Source organism: Heterodontus francisci, chromosome 40 (genome assembly GCF_036365525.1).
Source record: "Heterodontus francisci isolate sHetFra1 chromosome 40, sHetFra1.hap1, whole genome shotgun sequence".
Lineage (NCBI taxonomy): Eukaryota > Metazoa > Chordata > Chondrichthyes > Heterodontiformes > Heterodontidae > Heterodontus > Heterodontus francisci.
In genome coordinates, this window is record NC_090410.1 from 20457078 (window position 1) to 20476589 (window position 19512).

The window sequence follows — 19512 nt, forward strand, 5'->3', positions numbered from 1 at the left end:
GCAAATTATTGGAATCTATTCTGAGAGACAGGATAAACTGTCACTTAGAAAGGCACAGGTTAATCAAGGATAGTCAGCAGGGATTTGTTAAGGGAAGATCTTGTTTGAGCAACTTGATCGAATTTTTTGAAGAAGTAACAAGGAAGACAGATGCAGGTAGTGCAGTTGATGTGGTCTACGTGGATGTTAGCAAGGCTTTTGACAAGGTCCCACATGGCAGACTGGTTAAAAAAATAAAATCCCATGGGATCCAGGGAAATGCGGCAAGGTGGATACAAAATTGGCTCAGTGGCAGGAAACAAAGGGTAATTGTTGATGGCTGTTTTAGTGAACTGGAGGGTTGTTTCCAGTGGCGTTCCACAGGGCTCTGTATCGGGTCCCCTGCTTTTTGTGGCATATATTAACGATTTGGACGTAAATGTAGGGGGAATGATCAAGAAGTTTGCAGATGACGCAAAGATTGGTTGTGTGGTAGATAGCAAGGAGTATAGCTGTAGGCTGCAGGAAGATATTGACGGTCTGGTCAGATGGGCAGAAAAGTAGTAAATGGAATTCAACATGGAGAAGTGGGAGGTGATGCATTTGGGGATGTTAAACAAGGCAAAGGAATACACGATTAATAGGAAAATACTGAGAAGTGTAGAGGAAGTGAGGGACCTTGGAGTGAATGTCCACAGATCCCAGAAGGTAGCAGGGCAGGTCGATAAGGTGGTGAAGAAGGTATATAGAATCCTTTCCTTTATTAGCCGAGGTACAGAATATAAGAGCAGGGAGGCTATGCTGGAACTGTATAACTCATTGGTTAAAGCACAACTTGAGTACTGTTTGCAGTTCGGGTCACCTCATTATAGAAAGGATGTAATTGCACTAGAGAAGGTACAGAGAAGATTTATGAGGATGTTGCCAGGACTGGAAAAATGCAGCTGCGAGGAAAAATTGGATAGACTGGGGTTGTTCTCCCTGGAACAGAGAAGGCTGAGGGGAGATCTGATTGAAATGTACAAAATTTTGAGGGACCTGGATAGAGTGGAGGTGAAGGGTCCATTCACCTTAGTAGAGAGGTCAGTGACGAGGGGGCATAGATTTAAAGTGATTGGTAGAAGAATTAGAGAGGAGATGAGGAAAACCTTTTCACCCAGAAGGTTGTGATGATCTGGAACTCACTGCCTGAAAGGGTAGTTGAGGCAGAGACCCTCAACTCATCCAAAAGGAATCTGGATATGCACCTCAAGTGCCGTAATCTGCAGGGCTACGGACCAAATGCTGGAAGGTGGGATTGGAATGGGTGGATCGTTTTGTGGCCGGCACAGACACGATGGGCCAAGTGGCCTCTTTCTGTGCCTTAAAATTTCTATGATTTCTATGAAACAACATCATCAAGACCATTTGTTTAGCACCAGATTGAGTTGGCACAGGGGCAAGAAAACCCAAGAAAAAAATAAAATGAAACAGAAGACTCTCTGTAGTGGAGGAAATCAACCCAAAATATGGAGTGAATGAAGCACTCACTTGTAGGCCAATTACTTGGTCCTGGCATGAAATACGATTGCCATTAAATTCTGACAGGCCAGGAAATAGAATGGTGAGACTTCGCAACAAGCTACCTGAAATTAGGTGACTACACAACTACACAGAGAGCACATTGTTTCCATGTCACCCTCCACTCCTTTTCTAATGATGCCAATTCACATTGTGGGGAAACTCAGCAACACTGGCTGCCCACTGCGATGAGAATCCATTTACACTTTGAGAAAATAAGTCGCAGGCTCATGATGAGGAACACACGAGCCAGCATCTGTGCAATCACAGAAGGTTCTAATCTGACAAGAGTCGCTCATTAGGAGCATATCTTGCCTCTTGTGAATAAATCTGTTTAAAACCAATAGAAGTCTTGAACTAGTACAGTACTAAGGGAGTGCTGCACTGTAGGAGGTGCCATCTTTTGGATGTGGCGTTAAACCAAAGTCCCGTCTGCCCTCTTAGGTGGTTGTACAAGATCCCATGGCATTATTTGAAGAAGAGCGGGTGAGTTCTCCCCGGTGTCCTGGGCCAGTATTTATCCCTCGACCAACATCACTAAAACATATTATTTATTTATTTTTTATTTAGAGATACAGCACTGAAACAGGCCCTTCGGCCCACCGAGTCTGTGCCAACCAACAACCACCCATTTATGCTAACCCTACAGTAATCCCATATTCCCTACCTACACTAGGGGCAATTTATAACAGCCAATTTACCTATCACCTGCAAGTCTTTGGATGTGGGAGGAAACCGGAGCACCCGGAGAAAACTCACGCAGACACAGGGAGAACCTACAAACACAGGCAGTACCCAGAATCAAACCCGGGTCCCTGGAGCTGTGAGGCTGCGGTGCTAACCACTGCGCCACTATGCCGCCCTATCTGGTCATCATCATACTGCTGTTTGTGGGAGCTTGCTGTGTACAAATTGGTTGCTGTGTTTCCTACATTTCAACAATGTCCTGAGATGGTGAAAAGAGCTGTAGAAATGCAAGTCTTTCTTAATGATGTTCTCCAGTACATCAGCCTGAGGAGTAAATGCCAGCAAATTATTGAACTGACAGCCAGATTCTGCCCTTAAATGTCTCACATCTACTGTACAACCTTGTAAACCCACACGGAGATAATCAGGAACGCGGGCCATGGCTGATTTTTTTTCACTTCCTAGCACAGTGTCCAACTGTGACACTTCAACATGACTCCAGCACATGGCAGTTAACTCAGTCTAGACTTGACATCTGCCATGGGCCTTTCTTTGGCCTCAGTACTAAACCAAATGGTGCCTTTCCCCACTCTAAGCCAGCAGTGTCCGAGCTTCGTCCCTTTGTAGTCTGCACAGTTTCATTCCACGGCATATATAAAGTTTAACTCCATACTTCCATTAATTCCTTGCTTTTAAACAATGCCCAAACTGATCAGAATCACTGCCAGTAAATGAAGTCGTATTTCACATTGTAGCTCTCTTTCTGTTGCCGACTGACCTCTTGCGTATCACCAGCATTTTCTGTTTTTGTTTCGCTTTTATAGCATCCACAGATGTCTTTATGCCGACACTATTTATGGCGCTGGGCTAAATTCAATTTATCATAGAAAATTGTCTTTCCATCTGACGAACCCTCCCACCTCATTCACATGTCTGGAGTGGTGAATGGGGCTAATACATAGCAAGTGGGGTGGATTATGTAAGACTTACTTTCACAATCCCGTGTTCCCAACGGAGGCCTTCGCTAACAGAGAGTCCAGTTTGGAGAATCAGGGTAACAAGTGCTGCACCCACTATCCCTGACTTCTCGGCCGTGAGTGTGGAATTGTGGAATGGATCCTGTATTTTTGATGCAGTGGTCCGATACTTCCCCAGAACTTGGTTCTGTTCGTAGTACTCTTACCTCTTTGATTTGATCGGCCACATCAGGAGTTTGAATTCGGAGATGGCACTCCAGAGCTGCACTAATGGAAGTGCCATCCCTCAGATGAGGCAATAAACTGAGAAAGAAAAAGTTGCACTTATATAGTGCCTTTCACATCCTCAGGATATCCCAAAGCAGCTTACAGACAATGAAGTACCTTTGAAGTGTGGTAATGTAATGTAGGAAACATGGTAGCCAATTTGTGCACAGCAAGATCCCATATACAGCAATGTGATAATGACCAGATAATCTATTTTAATGATGTTTGATGGATAAGTGTTGGCTGGGACACCAGGAAGAATGTCCCAGCTCTTGTACGAATAGTGGCCATGGGATCTTTTATATCCAGCTGGGAGAGGAGACCGGGCCTCTGTCTAATATCTCACCTGAAAGATGGCACCTCCGACAGTACAGCACTCCCTCAGTACTGCACTGGGGATGTCGGCCTAGATTAAGTGCTGAAGTCTCAAGTGGGACTTGAACTCAAACTTTACAAACAGGTATTTAGAAATAGGGACAGGAGCAAACTAGTGTAGATCAGTGAAATGAAGGCATATGCATGAGAGCAGAACTGAGGGGAATTAGACTGGAGACCACATATAGAATCTTTTCCCAAACTGAAGAGCCCAAGTGAAGGGCCAGGGATCATAGACCAAGGAACTGGTAAAGTTACAGGACAGAAGATGAAGATGAAGCAACTACAGTTAGCTGGTCACAAGTTTGGGATTTGAAAAACAGAAAAATAAATATTGTGGAAATATATATACATGGCTCTACGACCAAGTGGATTCAACAATGGGAAAGACAAAAACATAGCGGGCTCTGAAAGGTAAGGAGTAGAAACAGAATGTGAGTTGGGAAAAAGTGGTGGTGGGAACAAAAGGCGCATTCAAATCGGAGGAGTGATGGTGGGTGGGGAGGGGAGGATGCATGAGGTGAAGGGTCCGACACCATCACCCAGCATGTAGTGAACACCCACACAAACGTGGGGCTGCCAATCTTCTGTCAGAGTAAACACCTCATCTTGAGGTTAACTCCAGCATTCCTGCATTCCTCTGAGATTCCGTGCTTGAGCCCAGCCTGCCTACGGAGGGCAGTGGTCAATAGCAAATATAAAGCAAGTTATATTAAACCATTATAAATTACTGGTTAGGTTTCAGTTGGAGTATTGCATCCAATTCTGGGAACCACTTTTTTAGGAACAGTCAAGGCCTTGGAGAGGATGTAGAGGAGGTTTAGGATGGTACTAGGGACGAGACTTCAAGTTATGTGTAGAGACTAGAGAAGCTGGGGTTGTTCTCCTTAGAGCAGAGAAGGTTACAGGAGATTTGATAGAGATCTTTAAAATTATGAAGGATTTTGATAGAATAAATAAGGATCTCTGATGTCTGTTTCCAATGGCAGTGAGGTCGATAACTGGAAGACACAGATTTAAGATAATTGACAAAGGAACTAGGGAGTTTTATTTACATAAAAGGGAATTGGATAAATACTTGGAAACACTTGCAGGGCTGCAGGGAAGGAGCAGGGGAGTAGATCTAATTGTGGATCTCTTTCAAAGAGCTGGCACAGACACAATAGACTAAATGGCCTCCTGTATTGTCTGATTCTATAAAATAGGGAGATGAGTGGTCTCTTAGTTGCTTTCGTGAGAAAGAAACAATGATGATGGGAAGCTAAAAGCTAATGTATAGAACAGATGTCTGCAGAGCACCCAACAGAAGGAAGAGACACAAGGGTAGAAACCATTATCGGTGCAGCTGTTGAACAAGTGGTTAAAATATCACAGAGAGGAACCAATGGGTTAAGTGTTCATATGAGAAAAGCATCAAAAGTTATTTCCACTATATTGTTGATGACTTTAGTTCATGCAACATGGGAGGCTACAGATAGAATGGCTGGAGTATTTACTGGAGGGCACTAATGCCCCCTAGAGAGGTGGGGATCATGCTTCAGGATCACACTTTTTCAACTTGTATCTGCTTGGCCCAAGCGTCACCTCAATATCTCAAAGTAAAGCTTAACATCATAAGAGCACTTTTAAATCTCAAAAATCCCAGGTCTTCCTGCTCCAATTTGTTTTCAAGTGCTTGAGGTGCTGGCCAAGTGTGTTCAGCTCTTGTGTGTGTCTAGCCAGTACCTGCGTGTTTCCAAAGCAGCCAATTAAGGGTGCTTGGTTGTGTTTCTATTGATATTTCAAGTTCACTAACGTGATATTGACCATCCCAATAAAACATGGAGCAATTTGAGTACCAGAATTAGGAGGTTGAGTGTAACAAATCATGATGTTTTGGGTTTCTGGTAGATTTCAGTATGAAATATTTCAGGACAATAATGTGACATATAGGTAATGCACAGCCTGAATGTATTACACAACAGATAATACAGAGCCAAGTGTGCCTTGTGCTGACTGGTGCCACAACAATGAGTTTTTTTCTGACAGTGAATGACAGGAACACTTATTATCTTAATGTTCATTTTTTTATGTAACTTTAATCCCGAAACCTGCTTGAAGGGACACGGAGCACAGTGCAAGACACAGCCAAAGTGGAAAATATTAGGAAAAAAGACAAGTTAAGATCAATCAGGAATTAGCAATTAGGCATTGCCAAGTTTGTGATTGAAAAGGCTGTAGGTGTAGAGGGGAAGCAGCACAGCTCTATCATCCCCAGAAAGAGTGAGTTGGAACAAAGAACAAAGAAAATTACAGCACAGGAACAGGCCCTTCGGCCCTCCAAGCCTACGCCGATCCAAATCCTCTATCTAAACCTGTCGCCTATTTTCTAAGGGTCTGTATCTCTTTACTTCCTGCCCATTCATGTATCTGTCTAGATACATCTTAAAAGACGCTATCGTGCCCGCGTCTACCACCTCCGCTGGCAATGCATTCCAGGCACCCACCACCCTCTGCGTAAAGAACTTTCCACGCATATCCCCCCTAAACTTTTCCCCTTTCACTTTGAACTCGTGTCCCCTTGTAATTGAATCCCCCACTCTGGGAAAAAGCTTCTTGCTATCCACCCTGTCTATACCTCTCATGATTTTGTACACCTCAATCAGGTCCCCCCTCGACCTCCGTCTTTCTAATGAAAATAATCCTAATCTACTCAACCTCTCTTCATAGCTAGCGCCCTCCATACCAGGCAACATCCTGTTGAACCTCCTCTGCACCCTCTCCACAGCATCCACATCCTTTTGGTAATGTGGCGACCAGAACTGCACGCAGTATTCCAAATGTGGCCGAACCAAAGTCCTATACAACTGTAACATGACCTGCCAACTCTTGTACTCAATACCCCGTCCGATGAAGGAAAGCATGCCATATGCCTTCTTGACCACTCTATTGACCTGCGTTGCCACCTTCAGGGAACAATGGACCTGAACACCCAAATCTCTCTGTACATCAATTTTCCCCAGGACTTTTCCATTTACTGTATAGTTCACTCTTGAATTGGATCTTCCAAAATGCATGTGTTTCAGCACAGTGAGGATTTCAAATTCTCATTCTTGTGCTGGATTTTAGCAGCCCTCAAGGGGCAGGCAGGAATGCGGGGGGGGGGGGGGGGGGGGGGGGGGGTGGGGGCCATGAAATAGTGAGGAAGGTAGGGTGGAGTGTCTGTCACCTTCCCGCCACCATTGAATATTGTCAGGGGCGGGGAAGGTCAAGTACGACCTTCCCACCCAGTGGCCAATGGGCAGCTAAATGTTCCAGGATTTAGAAGCTTCAGGCGGGATAGAGGGGGATGTAAAAGGGGTGGGGGAGTTGCATTACTTGTTAAGGAGAATATCACAGCTGTACTGTGGGAGGAAACCTCGGAGGGGTCATGCAGCGAGGCAATATGGGTGGAGCTCAGGAATAGGAAGGGTGCAGTCATGATGTTTCTACAGGCCTCCGAACAGCCAGCAGGAGGTAGAGGAGCAGATATGTAGACAGATTTTGGAAAGATGTAAAGGTAACAGGGTTGTAGTGGTGGGTGATTTTAACTTCCCCTATATTGACTGGGACTCACTTAGTGCAAGGGGCTTGGATGGGGCAGAATTTGTAAGGAGCATCCAGGAGGGCTTCTTGAAACAACATGTAGATAGTCCAACTAGGGATGGGGCCGTACTGGAGCTGGTATTGGGGAATGAGCCCGGCCAGGTGGTCGAAGTTTCAGTGGGGGAGCATTTCGGGAACAGTGACCATAATTCCATAAGTTTTAAGGTAGTTGTGGATAAGGATAAGAGTAGTCCTTGGGTGAAGGTGCTAAATTGGGGGAAGGCTAATTATAACAATATTAGGCAGGAACTGAAGAATTTAGATTGGGGGCGGCTGTTTGAGGGTAAATCAACATCTGACATGTGGGAGTCTTTCAAATGTCAGTTGATTAGAATCCAGGACCAGCATGTTCCGGTGAGGAAGAGGATAGGTTTGGCAAGTTTCGGGAAGCTTGGATAACGCGGGGTATTGTGAGCTTAGTCAAAAAGGAAAAGGAAGCATTCGTAAGGGCTGGAAGGCTAGGAACAGACAAATCCCTTGAGGAATATAAAGACAGTAGGAAGGAAATTAAGCAAGGAGTCAGGAGGGCTGAAAGGGGTCATGAAAAGTCATTGGCAAACAGGATTAAGGAAAATTCCAAGGTTTTTTAGACGTATATAAAGAGCAAGAGGGTAACCAGGGAAAGGGTTGGCCCACTCAAGGACAGAGAAGGGAATCTAAGTGTGGAGCCAGAGGAAATGGGCGAGGTACTAAATGAGTACTTTGCATCAGTATTCACCAAAGAGAAGGACTTGGTGGATGATGAGCCTAGAGAAGGGAGTGTAGATAGTCTCAGTCATCTCATTATTGAAAAGGAGGAGGGGTTGGGTGTCTTGCAAACCATTAAGGTAGATAAGTCCCCAGGGCCTGATGGGATCTACCCCAGAATACTAAGGGAGGCAAGGGAAGAAATTGCTGGGGCCTTGACAGAAATCTTTGCATCCTCATTGGCTACAGGTGAGGTCTCAGAGGACTGGAGAATAGCCAATGTTGTTCCCTTGTTTAAGAAGGGTGGTAAGGATAATCCAGGAAATTATAGGCTGGTGAGCCTTACGTCAGTGGTAGGGAAACTATTAGAGAGGATTCTTCGGGTCAGGATTTACTCCCATTTGGAAAGAAACAAACTTATTAGCGAGAGACAGCATGGTTTTGTGAAGGGGAGGTCGTGTCTTACTAATTTGATTGACTTTTTTGAGGAAGTGACGAAGATGATTGATGAGGGAAGGACGGTGGATGTTGTCTACATGGACTTTAGTAAAGCCTTTGACAAGGTCCCGCATGGCAGACTGGTGCAAAAGGTGAAGTCACACGGGATCAGAGGTGAGCTGGCAAGATGGATACAGAACTGGCTCAGTCACAGAAGACAGAGGGTAACAGTGGATGGGTGTTTTTCTGAATGGAGGGATGTGACTAGTGGTGTTCCGCAGGGATCAGTGCTGGGACCTTTGCTGTTTGTAGTATATATAAATGATTTGGAGGAAAATGTAGCTGGTCTGATTAGTAAGTTTGCGGACGACACAAAGGTTGGTGGAGTTGCGGATAATGATGAGGATTGTCAGAGGATACAGCAGGATATAGATCGGTTGGAGACTTGGGCGGAGAAATGGCAGATGGAGTTTAATCCGGACAAATGTGAAGTAATGCATTTTGGAAGGTCTAATGCAGGTGGGAGGTATACAGTAAATGGCAGAACCCTTAGGAGTATTGACAGGCAGAGAGATCTGGGCGTACAGGTCCACAGGTCACTGAAAGTGGCAACGCAGGTGGATAAGGTAATCAAGAAGGCATACGGCATGCTTGCCTTCATCAGTCGGGGCATAGAGTATAAAAATTGGCAAATCATGTTGCAGCTGTGCAGAACCTTAGTTAGGCCACACTTAGAATATTGCGTGCAATTCTGGTCGCCACACTACCAGAAGGACGTGGAGGCTTTGGAGAGGCTACAGAGGAGGTTTACCAGGATGTTGCCTGGTCTGGAGGGCATTAGCTATGAGGAGAGGTTGGAAAAACTCGGATTGTTTTCACTGGAACGATGGAGGTGGAGGAGCGACATGATAGAGGTTTACAAAGTTATGAGCGGCATGGACAGAGTGGATAGTCAGAAGCTTTTTCCCAGGGTGGAAGAGTCAGTTACTAGGGGACATAGGTTTAAGGTGCGAGGGGCAAAGTTTAGAGGGGATGTGCGAGGCAAGTTTTTTTACACAGAGGGTGGTAAGTGCCTGGAACTTGCTGCCAGGGTGGTGGTGGAAGCAGATACGATAGCGACGTTTAAGAGACATCTTGACAAATATATGAATAGGAAGGGAATAGAGGGATATGGGCCCCGGAAGTGCAGAAGGTGTTAGTTTAGGCAGGCATCAAGATCGCCGCAGGCTTGGAGGGCCGAATGGCCTGTTTCTGTGCTGTACTGTTCTTTGTTCTTTGTTCTTTGTCCTTCAGCACTCACTGCAATGCCAGTCCAGTTTCATGTGTTGAAGTCCCTGGGTAGTACTTGAACCCATGATCTTCTGACGCAGAGATGCTACCAGCTGACTTAACTGAAGTCAAGCTAAGGGTCAATGAATTGTTATTCATCAGAACTCCGCAAAGACCTTTTCTTGGTTGCAATACTGCAGTACGCAGACAGAAAATCAAGCACGTTTGTTAAAGGGTCAGATTTTATGCAGAATTTAACACAGAAACAGGCCATTCGGTGTATGCTCCGAAGAGCCTCATCTCACTCTAATGCCCCAGATTTGACCCTTTGTTGACGTGAGGTAATTTGATGCCACCTCACTGCGTCCAGTTCGAAACTAAAAATGAACAGTGCTTCTCTCTGCCACAGTCAGAAATCAGTGCAGCCTGGAAACCTTTAGAATCATGCGATCTCCTTGTCATCCTTAACATTCTGAAGAATTTTATACTGTTAACCTTTGGGCTTATTGGCAAAAAAAAAAAAAATCCTCAGTAGATTACATGGTTCAAGTAGAGTCTTTTATGAGGTAAATTATACAAAACCTGCAGTAGCAGTCAGTTTATTAATTTGGCTGGCCTCTCTTCAATCAGCTGCCTCCAGAGCATATAAGATGCAAGGAAACGTTAACATAAAAATAAAAAGCAATAGTTAATAGTCTTTAAAAGAACCTCAGTACAACATAGCAGTAATGAACTTGGGTTGTAACTGGACATAGCTAGGCACTATCACCACTGGATTTCTCTTTGCTTAATCTATAGGGGAACAATTGTGCATCACGCAATATAGTTTAGTGTTGCAGGATATTAATTTTATTATGGTCTTAATTCCTCTGCCCAAGTTGCGCACACCACCAGTGACAGGTTTGTAAACCCCAGTAATTCACTGCATTGCTCTCTCCAAATCCAACCCAAGTTTTCAGTTGTACTGCTGGATATTTACTCAGGTTAAAACAAAATCCTCGTGTCAATGGCAATGAAGAGTGGAAGACCCGTCCCAGACTCTGTCCTTCAGTTAAGCTGCTGGTTCACATTTACAACCTGTTTGTCGATTGCTCATGTTATTAGCACAAGGATTCTCATCACAGATGTTCTTTTAAATGCATCAACTGCGATAAGCAAACTAAGTACTTGCTGGAGAGGATGTTTGCATGGTAAAGATTAATAATAAAATTTAATAAACTTTCTGTGATATGATGGGTTGACTTTAAACAACCCCCATTGCCCACCCATTTCCAAAAGAAAGGACTTGCATTAATATAGCACCTTTCACGAGTTGAGCTCCATTTTGAACTGATTGCTTTGTGGACCTGATGGTTCTTTCTGGATATGGAGTGCAGTTTGACAAATGAGGCCTAACCAAGCCAGTGTGTTACCGTAGCAACGGGCCCTCACTGTGAAATACCACCAGCAACCTTATCAGCTGTAAATGATCTTTTTCCAACTGCGTTGTTCATCTATTGTTTTCCTTGATACCTTTACCTCCAGGATTGGACTTCTGAAAAAAAAAAGCAACTAAAACTTTGTAGATTAAAAACTAACTGGAGTGTATCGCCAGATAGTTTTGCAAAATTTAGGTACGTGGAGTGTACACAACAGCCATTACAGACCAGAGGTCATTTCTCTTCAAATTCCTGAAGCTGGATGGAGCATAATATTTATCCATTTATAATATTTACATCAGAGGCTCCATTCTCAAGCTCTGATTCCATCTGTTATGTTAAAAATTCCAAGAACTTAAGGGCAAAATATGGCTGATTATTTTCCTATATTCAGGTGATATTAGCATTAGATATTCTGCAGGAAAGGACAGGCTGGTTAATACATAAAAAGAGGAGTTTCATTCCCTGAGAATAAGTTTAAGTTTGGATGATATCGAATAGCCATCCATTATAGCACCACCACACGCCCAATTTTCCCTACCCCTGACTGTGATAAATAGGGAAACGAGGTGGGGTATTTAAGGGGCAACTAGTTCATTTTACACTAACACCCATTAAAATAGCATTCCCTTCCCCCACTCCCCACACCCCTGCTGAATGGCTGTAATTTCAACCTCAGTTGAGACCCAGTCAGAACCTCCAGGCAACGTGGGAAGACTAAAATAAGAGCAAAATACTGCAGATGCTGGAAATACTCAGCTTCTGTATTGAGAGAAACAGAGCTAACGTTTCAGGTCTGTGACCTTTCATCAGAACTGGCAAAAGTTAGAAATGTAACAGTCTTTGAGCAAGTGAAAGGGGGGACGGGTGGGGAAGAAGAACAAGAGGGAAGGTCTGTGATAGGACGGTGGGCAGGAGAGATTAAATGACTGAGATATCTTGGAACAGAATGCAAGTGGAGTGCCAAATAATCATAGTAAAAGACAAAGCACGAGACTAGAGAGAATGCTAATGGCAGAATAATGAACAGGTCTGTCCGAAAGCAAAAACATGAAAAACAAGTTTAAGATTAGCACATGCTTAAAAAATAAATTTAAAAATGAAAATATATAAAATAAAAATCATAAATAAATTTTAAAAAAGGGGCTCATGGTCTGAAATTGTTGAACTCAATGTTGAAGAAGGCTGTAGAGTGCCTAATCAGAAGATGAGGGGCTGTTCCTCAAGCTTGCATTGAGCTTCACTGGAACACTGCAACAGTCAAGGACAGAAATGTGGGCATGAGAGCAGGATGGTGAATTAAATGGCAAGCAACTGGAAGCTCGGGATCATGCTCGCGGACCGAACAGAAGTGTTCCACAATGTGGCAATGTGGTCACCCAATCTGTTTGGTCTCCCCAACGTAGAGGAGACCACATTGTGAGCAGCGAATATTAAATTGAAAGAAGTACAAGGAAATCACTTCTTCACCTGGAAGGAGTGTTTAGGCCCTTGGATGGTGAGGAGAGAGGAGGTAAAAGGGCAGGTATTGCACCTCCTGTGATTGCATAGGAAGGTGCCGTGAGAAGGGACGAGGTGTCGGGGGTGATGGAGGAGTAGACCAGGATGTTGCTGAGGGAATGGTCCCTTCGGAATGCCGATGGGGAGGGGGGGGGGGGGGAAGATGTGTTTGGTAGTGGCATCACGCTGGAGGTGGTGGAAATGGCGAAGGATGATCCTTTGGATGTGGAGGCTAGTGGGGTGGAAAACAAGGACAAGGGGAACCCTGTCGCAGTTCTGGTAGGGAGGGACAAGGGTGAGGGCAGAAGTGTGGGAAATAGGTTGGATGCAGTCGAGGGCCCTGTCAACCACAGTGCGGGGGAATCCTCGGTTGAGGAAAAAGGAAGACATATCAGAAGTGCTGGTGTGGAAGGTTGCATCACCAGAACAGATGCGTTGGAGACGGAGAAACTGGGAGAATGGAATGGAGTCCTTACAGGAGGCAGGGTGTGAAGAGGTGTAGTTGAGATAGCTGTGGATGTCGGTGAGCTTATAATGAATATTAGTGGACAGTCTATCCCCAGAGATGGAGACAGAGAAGACAAGGAAGGGAAGGGGCGCGTCAGAGATGGATCATGCGAAGGTGAGAGAAGGGTGGAAATTGGAAGTAAAGTTGATGAAGTTTTCCAGTTTGGGGTGATAGAGGAACGGCACCAATACAGTCATCAATGTACCGGAAAAAGAGTTGGGGGAGGGGGCCTGAGTAGGACTGGAACAAGAAATGTTCGACATATCCCACAAAAAGGCAGGCATAACTAGGACTCATGCGGGTACCCATAGCAACACCATTTATTTGAAGCAAGTGAGTGGAGTTGAAGGAGAAGTTGTTCAATGTGAGAACAAGTTCAGCCAGGCGGAGGAGGGTGGTGGTGGATGGGGACTGGTTGGGCCTCTGTTCAAGGATGAAGCGAAGAGCCCTCAAACCGTCCTGGTAGGGGATGGAAGCATTGACAGCCTGGACGTTCATAGTAAAGAGGAGGCAGTGAGAAACTGGAAACTGTCCAAATGACATAGGGCATCAGAAGAGTCACAGATGGAGGTGGCAAGAGACTGGACAAGGGGAGACAAAATAGAATCAAGATAGGAGGAAATAAGTTGAGTGGGACTCCATTTGCATTCTGTTCCATGACACCTCTGTCATTTAATCTCTCCCCCATCTGTCCTATCACAGACCTTCTCTCTTGTTCTTCTTTCCCCCCTCCCCCACTTTCACTTGCTCAAAGACTGTTACATTTCTAACTTTTGCCAGTTCAGATGAAAGGTCACAGACCTGAAACATTAACTCTGTTTCTCTCTACACAGATGCTGCCAGACTTGCTGAGTATTTCCAGCACTTTCTGTTCCCATTTCAACATGGGAAGGCTGTTATCCCGAGAGGTGACAACAGAAGCCGGAGAGACGGGGTGGGGGAATTGGCGGGAGTGGCTCCATTTGTTGCTGCCAGCAAGCCACGGGATCCGTTACTGGGTTAATAGCAGCTCTCCCGCTCACTCAAGCGGGAAAACTGGGATAAGGCAATGCATCTCCTGACAATAGGGTGACCAGGAGCGATGTTAAGGGTCAGGGGTCAAATCTGAGAGGGAAGGAGCCTGAACTGCTCTACCTTTCTAAGTATTCCTGCCCTGTATCTGAGCCATGGAGATCAGAGAGGTCCCCAACTGGATGGATGGTCTATACTGGGTTGACCGGCCTCTGCTAAGGCAGCAATGGGAATAACTGTTGCAACCGTTTAGCGTTTCCAGACTAGGGAGGGGAATGAACAGTCAGGGATTCCAGTCCTAACTGTCGCCTTACTGAAAAGCGTTGAGTGAGAACAGGCTTGACTAAGACCCCTTCATGGATGAATAGTCTGACAGCACTCATGGTTGATGTTCACACAGAAGGATTGGTTACTTGGGCAAGAGTAGCCATAAGGCGTTAAACAGAATGACCGGTGAGGAAGAAACTTGAGGGTAGGAATTTTAGTGTGTCATTTCCATTTTGTCCCACCAAATGCAAATCTTGCTCTGTGATGATCCCAATCAGTGTCCAAAATGTCACAGGAATGAATTCATCAAGAATTTTCTGATATGGAAAATAAATGAGATTTGCTGGTACTGTACCTCCTCCACCAGTTGCAGCATACGGCGGGTGCTTTCCAGGGACTGCGGAGCGAGAGAGAGAGAAAAACACACAGTTAGACCACTGTCAACAAACACTGAGGCCTCATTTTAGCAGCAGCAAGTGCCAGTGCTTTAATAAACATATACCCATGCCACATGGGAAACCTTTAACCTCTTCAGCACCCTGACAAGCTCCGAGAACAATCACAGGTATGGAAAGAAGGAACTTGCATTTATATAGTGCCTTTCCTGAACTCAGGAGGTCCCAAAAAATTTACAGCCACTGAAGTACTTTTGAAGTGTATTCACTTTTGTAAGTTAGGAAACACAGCAGTCAATTTGCGCACCGCAAGTTCCCGCAAAAAGCAATGTTATAATGACCAAATAGTCTGATTTAGTGACGTTGAGGGGTAAATATTATCAGGATATGGAGGAGAATTCCATCCCCTTCCCCTGGAGAGACTCCACACAACCAGTGCCCAATCTCAACCCTGCCAGTGGGATTGAAGGCAAATCCTCCCTGTTGGGAATTAGTGTGGAATGGTGTGGGAGGAGCAGGTTTAAAGGGAATGGGGTAAAACAGTGCTAAGCAATATCAATAGTAAATTTTTTTTTAATTGTGCATTTGCTGCATTCCTACCTGTAAAACCATACTTCCAGATGACACGTTTTCTCACACTTTTGTATCAACTTTTCCCATTATAATTTCCAATGTCCACATTTATAATGGAAAGTGCTTATGTAAACATGTCACACTGTAATTACACCCTCTCGCTAATGGGGGCACTATAGCACCTCAGTTTTGCTCTGTACTATAGAGCTGCCTTTATAATTGGTTATACTGTAACCAATTCTCCTTAAAGGATTCCATTAAGTTTTATGGTTTTACTATAAATAAATAACATAAGATCAAATTAGGATAGAAAACATGGGCAAAATGTATGACTTTAAAATGGAGCCTAAATTATGTCTGCGTCCTTTATCCAATTATTCCCCAGACTCTAACCTGAAGAATACAGTTGGTCTTGGCTGTTCATGCTAATCTATAAAAATAATGTGATTGTTTGAAATCAGTTATTATGACAGAGTTGTTAAAACAGACTAGTGCCTTTGCTGAAAACAGTAGGTTAAAGAATGTCTTGAACAAGGTTGTGTTCACTAATATTGCCCATCATGATTTCACCCTCATGATACAGAGGATCAGAGTACAACATGAAATGAGACAACAAAATGTTCCACGCTCTGCCCAGGAGCATGGAAGAGGGCTAGTTCTTCACCAGCACTGATAGCAGTGTCCCATCACCCACAGTGCAGACACACAGGTGAAGTGAGAGTGATTGCCCTTGACATCAAGGCAGCATTTGACCGAGTATGGCATCAAGGAGCCCTAGCAAAACTGACGTCAATGAGAATCAGGGGGAAAACACTCCGCTGGCTGGAGTCATACCTAGCGCAAAGGAAGATGGTTGTGGTTGTTGGAGGTCAATCATCTGAGCTCCAGGACATCACTGCAGGAGTTCCTCAGGGTAGTGTCCTAGGCCCAACCATCTTCAGCTGCTTCATCAATGACCTTCCTTCAATCATAAGGTCAGAAGTGGGGATGTTCGCTGATGATTGCACAATGTTTAGCACTATTCGTGACTCCTCAGATACTGAAGCAGTCCGTGTAGAAATGCAGCATGACCTGGACAATATCCAGGCTTGGGCTGATAAGTGGCAAGTAAAATTTGGGCCACACAAGTGCCAGGCAATGACCATCTCCAATAAGAGAGAATCTAACCATCTCGGGCGGCACAGTGGCGCAGTGGTTAGCACCGCAGCCTCACAGCTCCAGAGGGTCAGTTCTGGGTACTGTCAGTGCAGAGTTTGCAAGTTCTCCCTGTAACCGCGTGGGTTTCCGCCGGGTGCTCCGGTTTCCTCCCACAGCCAAAGACTTGCAGGTTGATAGGTAAATTGGCTATTGTAAATTGCCCCTAGTGTAGGTAGGTGGTAGGAGAATGGTGGGAATGGGGTAGGGAATATGGGATTAATGTAGGATTAGTATAAATGGGTGGTTGTTGGTCGGCACAGACTCGGTGGGCCGAAGGGCCTGTTTCAGTGCTGTATCTCTAAATAAATTAATTAATTGATTAATGGTGATATCTCCCCTTGACATTCAATGGCATTACCATCGCTGAATCCCCCACTATCAACATCCCAGGGGCTACCATTGACCAGAAACTTAACTGGAGTAGCCATATAAATACCGTGGCTACAAGAGCAGGTCAGAGGCTAGGACTCCTGAGACGAGTAACTCACCTCCTGACTCCCCAAAGCCTGTCCACCATCTACAAGGCACAAGTCAGGAGTGTGATGGAATACTCTCCACTTGCCTGGATGGGTGCGGCTCCAACAACACTCAAGAAGCTCAACACCATCCAGGACAAAGCAGCCTGGTTGATTGGCACCGCATCTACAAGATGCACTGCAGCAATGCACCAAGGCTCCTTAGACAGCACCTTCCAAACCCACGACCTCTACCAACTAGAAGGACAAGGGCAGCAACTGCATGGGAACACCACCACCTGCAAGTTCCCCTCCAAGTCACACACCATCCTGACTTGGAACTATATCGCCGTTTCTTCACTGTCGCTGGGTCAAAATCCTGGAACTCCCTTCCTAACAGCACTGTGGGTCTACCTACCCCACATGGACTGCAGCGGTTCAAGAAGGCAGCTCACCACCACCTTCTCCAGGGCAATTAGGGATGGGCAATAAATGCTGGCCTGGCGAGCGACGCCCAAAAATCCCATGAATGAATAAAAAAACCACACGCACACAAACGCTCTGTTCCAAACATGGCATTGTGAGGCCATGAAAAAGAGGCAGCAACACTTTAATCAGGTTCCCTCTTACTTTCACCTACCCTTGCCCCCCATCCCCCCCACCCCACCCCCCCCCCAACCTCCCACCCCAATTGATTGTGAAGTGCTTATGCTAGGGAAGTAAATGGGTTAATACTATCCAGTTCAGATTGCAGCTGCTAAGAGCTCTGGGGCTCATGAAGGGGTTAATGGAATAAACACCTGGCAGACATTGTAAACACAGCCAAAGGGAAATTAACCTTGTTACTGTCAGTATTGCCATCAATCTGTTTTAATTTCCTATGTTGTATTACTCGATACAAATATTATATTACATTATACTGCAGAGTAGATAATCCAGGGGCAAAATTCCACTTCAGCGCCGATAGCTAAACCCTGGATTCTGGAATTCCTTATCTAAGCCCCTTCATCTCCCCACCTCCCTCTCCTCCTTCAAAACCCTTCTTAAAACCCAGCTCTTTGACCAGGTTTGTCAGCCTCTTAATTTGTCGTACTTCAATTTGATGTCCTTTTTTTTTTAGAAAGAGCTTTGGACTGTTTTTCTACATTAAAAGATCTGTACAAATGCAAATTATTGCTGATGAGGGAAGTTCTACTGTGAGGGAAATATTATTTCGACATGCTGATACCTTGACTGTTTGGGATTTGAGTAAAACCTCACCGCAGTGAGGTGAGTAAGTAAGCGTTATTTACATTTTCTGATATGTTGGGTTTGGGGAGTTTTCATTGTGCTAATTGCACAACGTCCCATCCACATTCACTTCTACAATAACAACAACTGGCATTTATATAGCACCTTAATCATTGTAAAATACTTCACAGTTGCGTTATCAGACGAAAAATGACACTGAGCCAGGTAAGGAGACATTAGGACAGTTGAGTGAAAGCTTGGTCAACACAATAGGTTTAAAAGAATATCTTAAAGGAGGAGATAGAGGCAGACATGTTTCAGTGAAGGAAAATAGAGCTTCGTGACTGGATGCCTGAAGGCACGGCCACAAATGATGGAGCGATGAAAACTGGTGATGCTCAAGAGGCCAGAATTGAAATAAAACAGAGATCTCAAAGGGTTGTAGAGCTGGAAGAGGTTGCTGATGTAGGGAGGGGATGAGTTGATGCAGGGATCTGAACACAAGGATGAGAATTTTAAATTAGAGATGTTGCTGGACTGAAAGCCAGTGAAGGTCAGCGAGCACAGGGTGATGGATCTCCTATACCGCTATAAAACAGCCTTTAGAAACTCCTTTCCTTTTACTTTGCAACACACAGGCTGCAATTCTGTTTCCTCAAAATAAACACGAGTGTTAAATCGACCAGGACACTGCTGCTGCCCTTTTGTCTGTTGTTAGATTTAATCCTCCTTCTTCCCCGCTGGCATCTCATTTGACGAACCATCTCATTCTAATCATCGGGAAGGTGGGTGTTTGTTTTTGCTCTTTGCAGTCTCAGGGTCCCACAACCACACAGCCACGAGCTGTCAGCACTAATTATCTGCTTCCACATCACACGCTGCAGGCTTCCCATCTTTAATATCTCCTCCATCCTCAAGGTCAAATTTCACCTCTGCATCCATTTCCACTCTCCCATTATTCACAGTCCCATGATCCTACAGAGATTCTGGAAATTGCTGCCAATCTGGCCCCTTCATAATTTTACAGCCAGGCGGAGATAAATAACACAGCAATATCAGCTGCTCCAATGGCACTGAAATTCACGAGAAACGTCT

General features: G+C 44.9%; 1 protein-coding gene across 3 annotated transcripts in view; it reads right to left on the reverse strand.

Annotated features, from left to right (window-relative positions):
- Nucleotides 1-19512, reverse strand: part of LOC137353135 (synaptosomal-associated protein 25-like) — a 312851-nt gene that overhangs the window by 37520 nt on the left and 255819 nt on the right. For all 3 annotated transcript variants that reach the window (XM_068019166.1, XM_068019167.1, XM_068019165.1), the window contains one exon: nt 14923-14964. In XM_068019166.1, the coding sequence (XP_067875267.1) occupies nt 14923-14964 (42 nt within the window). The remainder of the gene's footprint in view (nt 1-14922; nt 14965-19512) is intronic.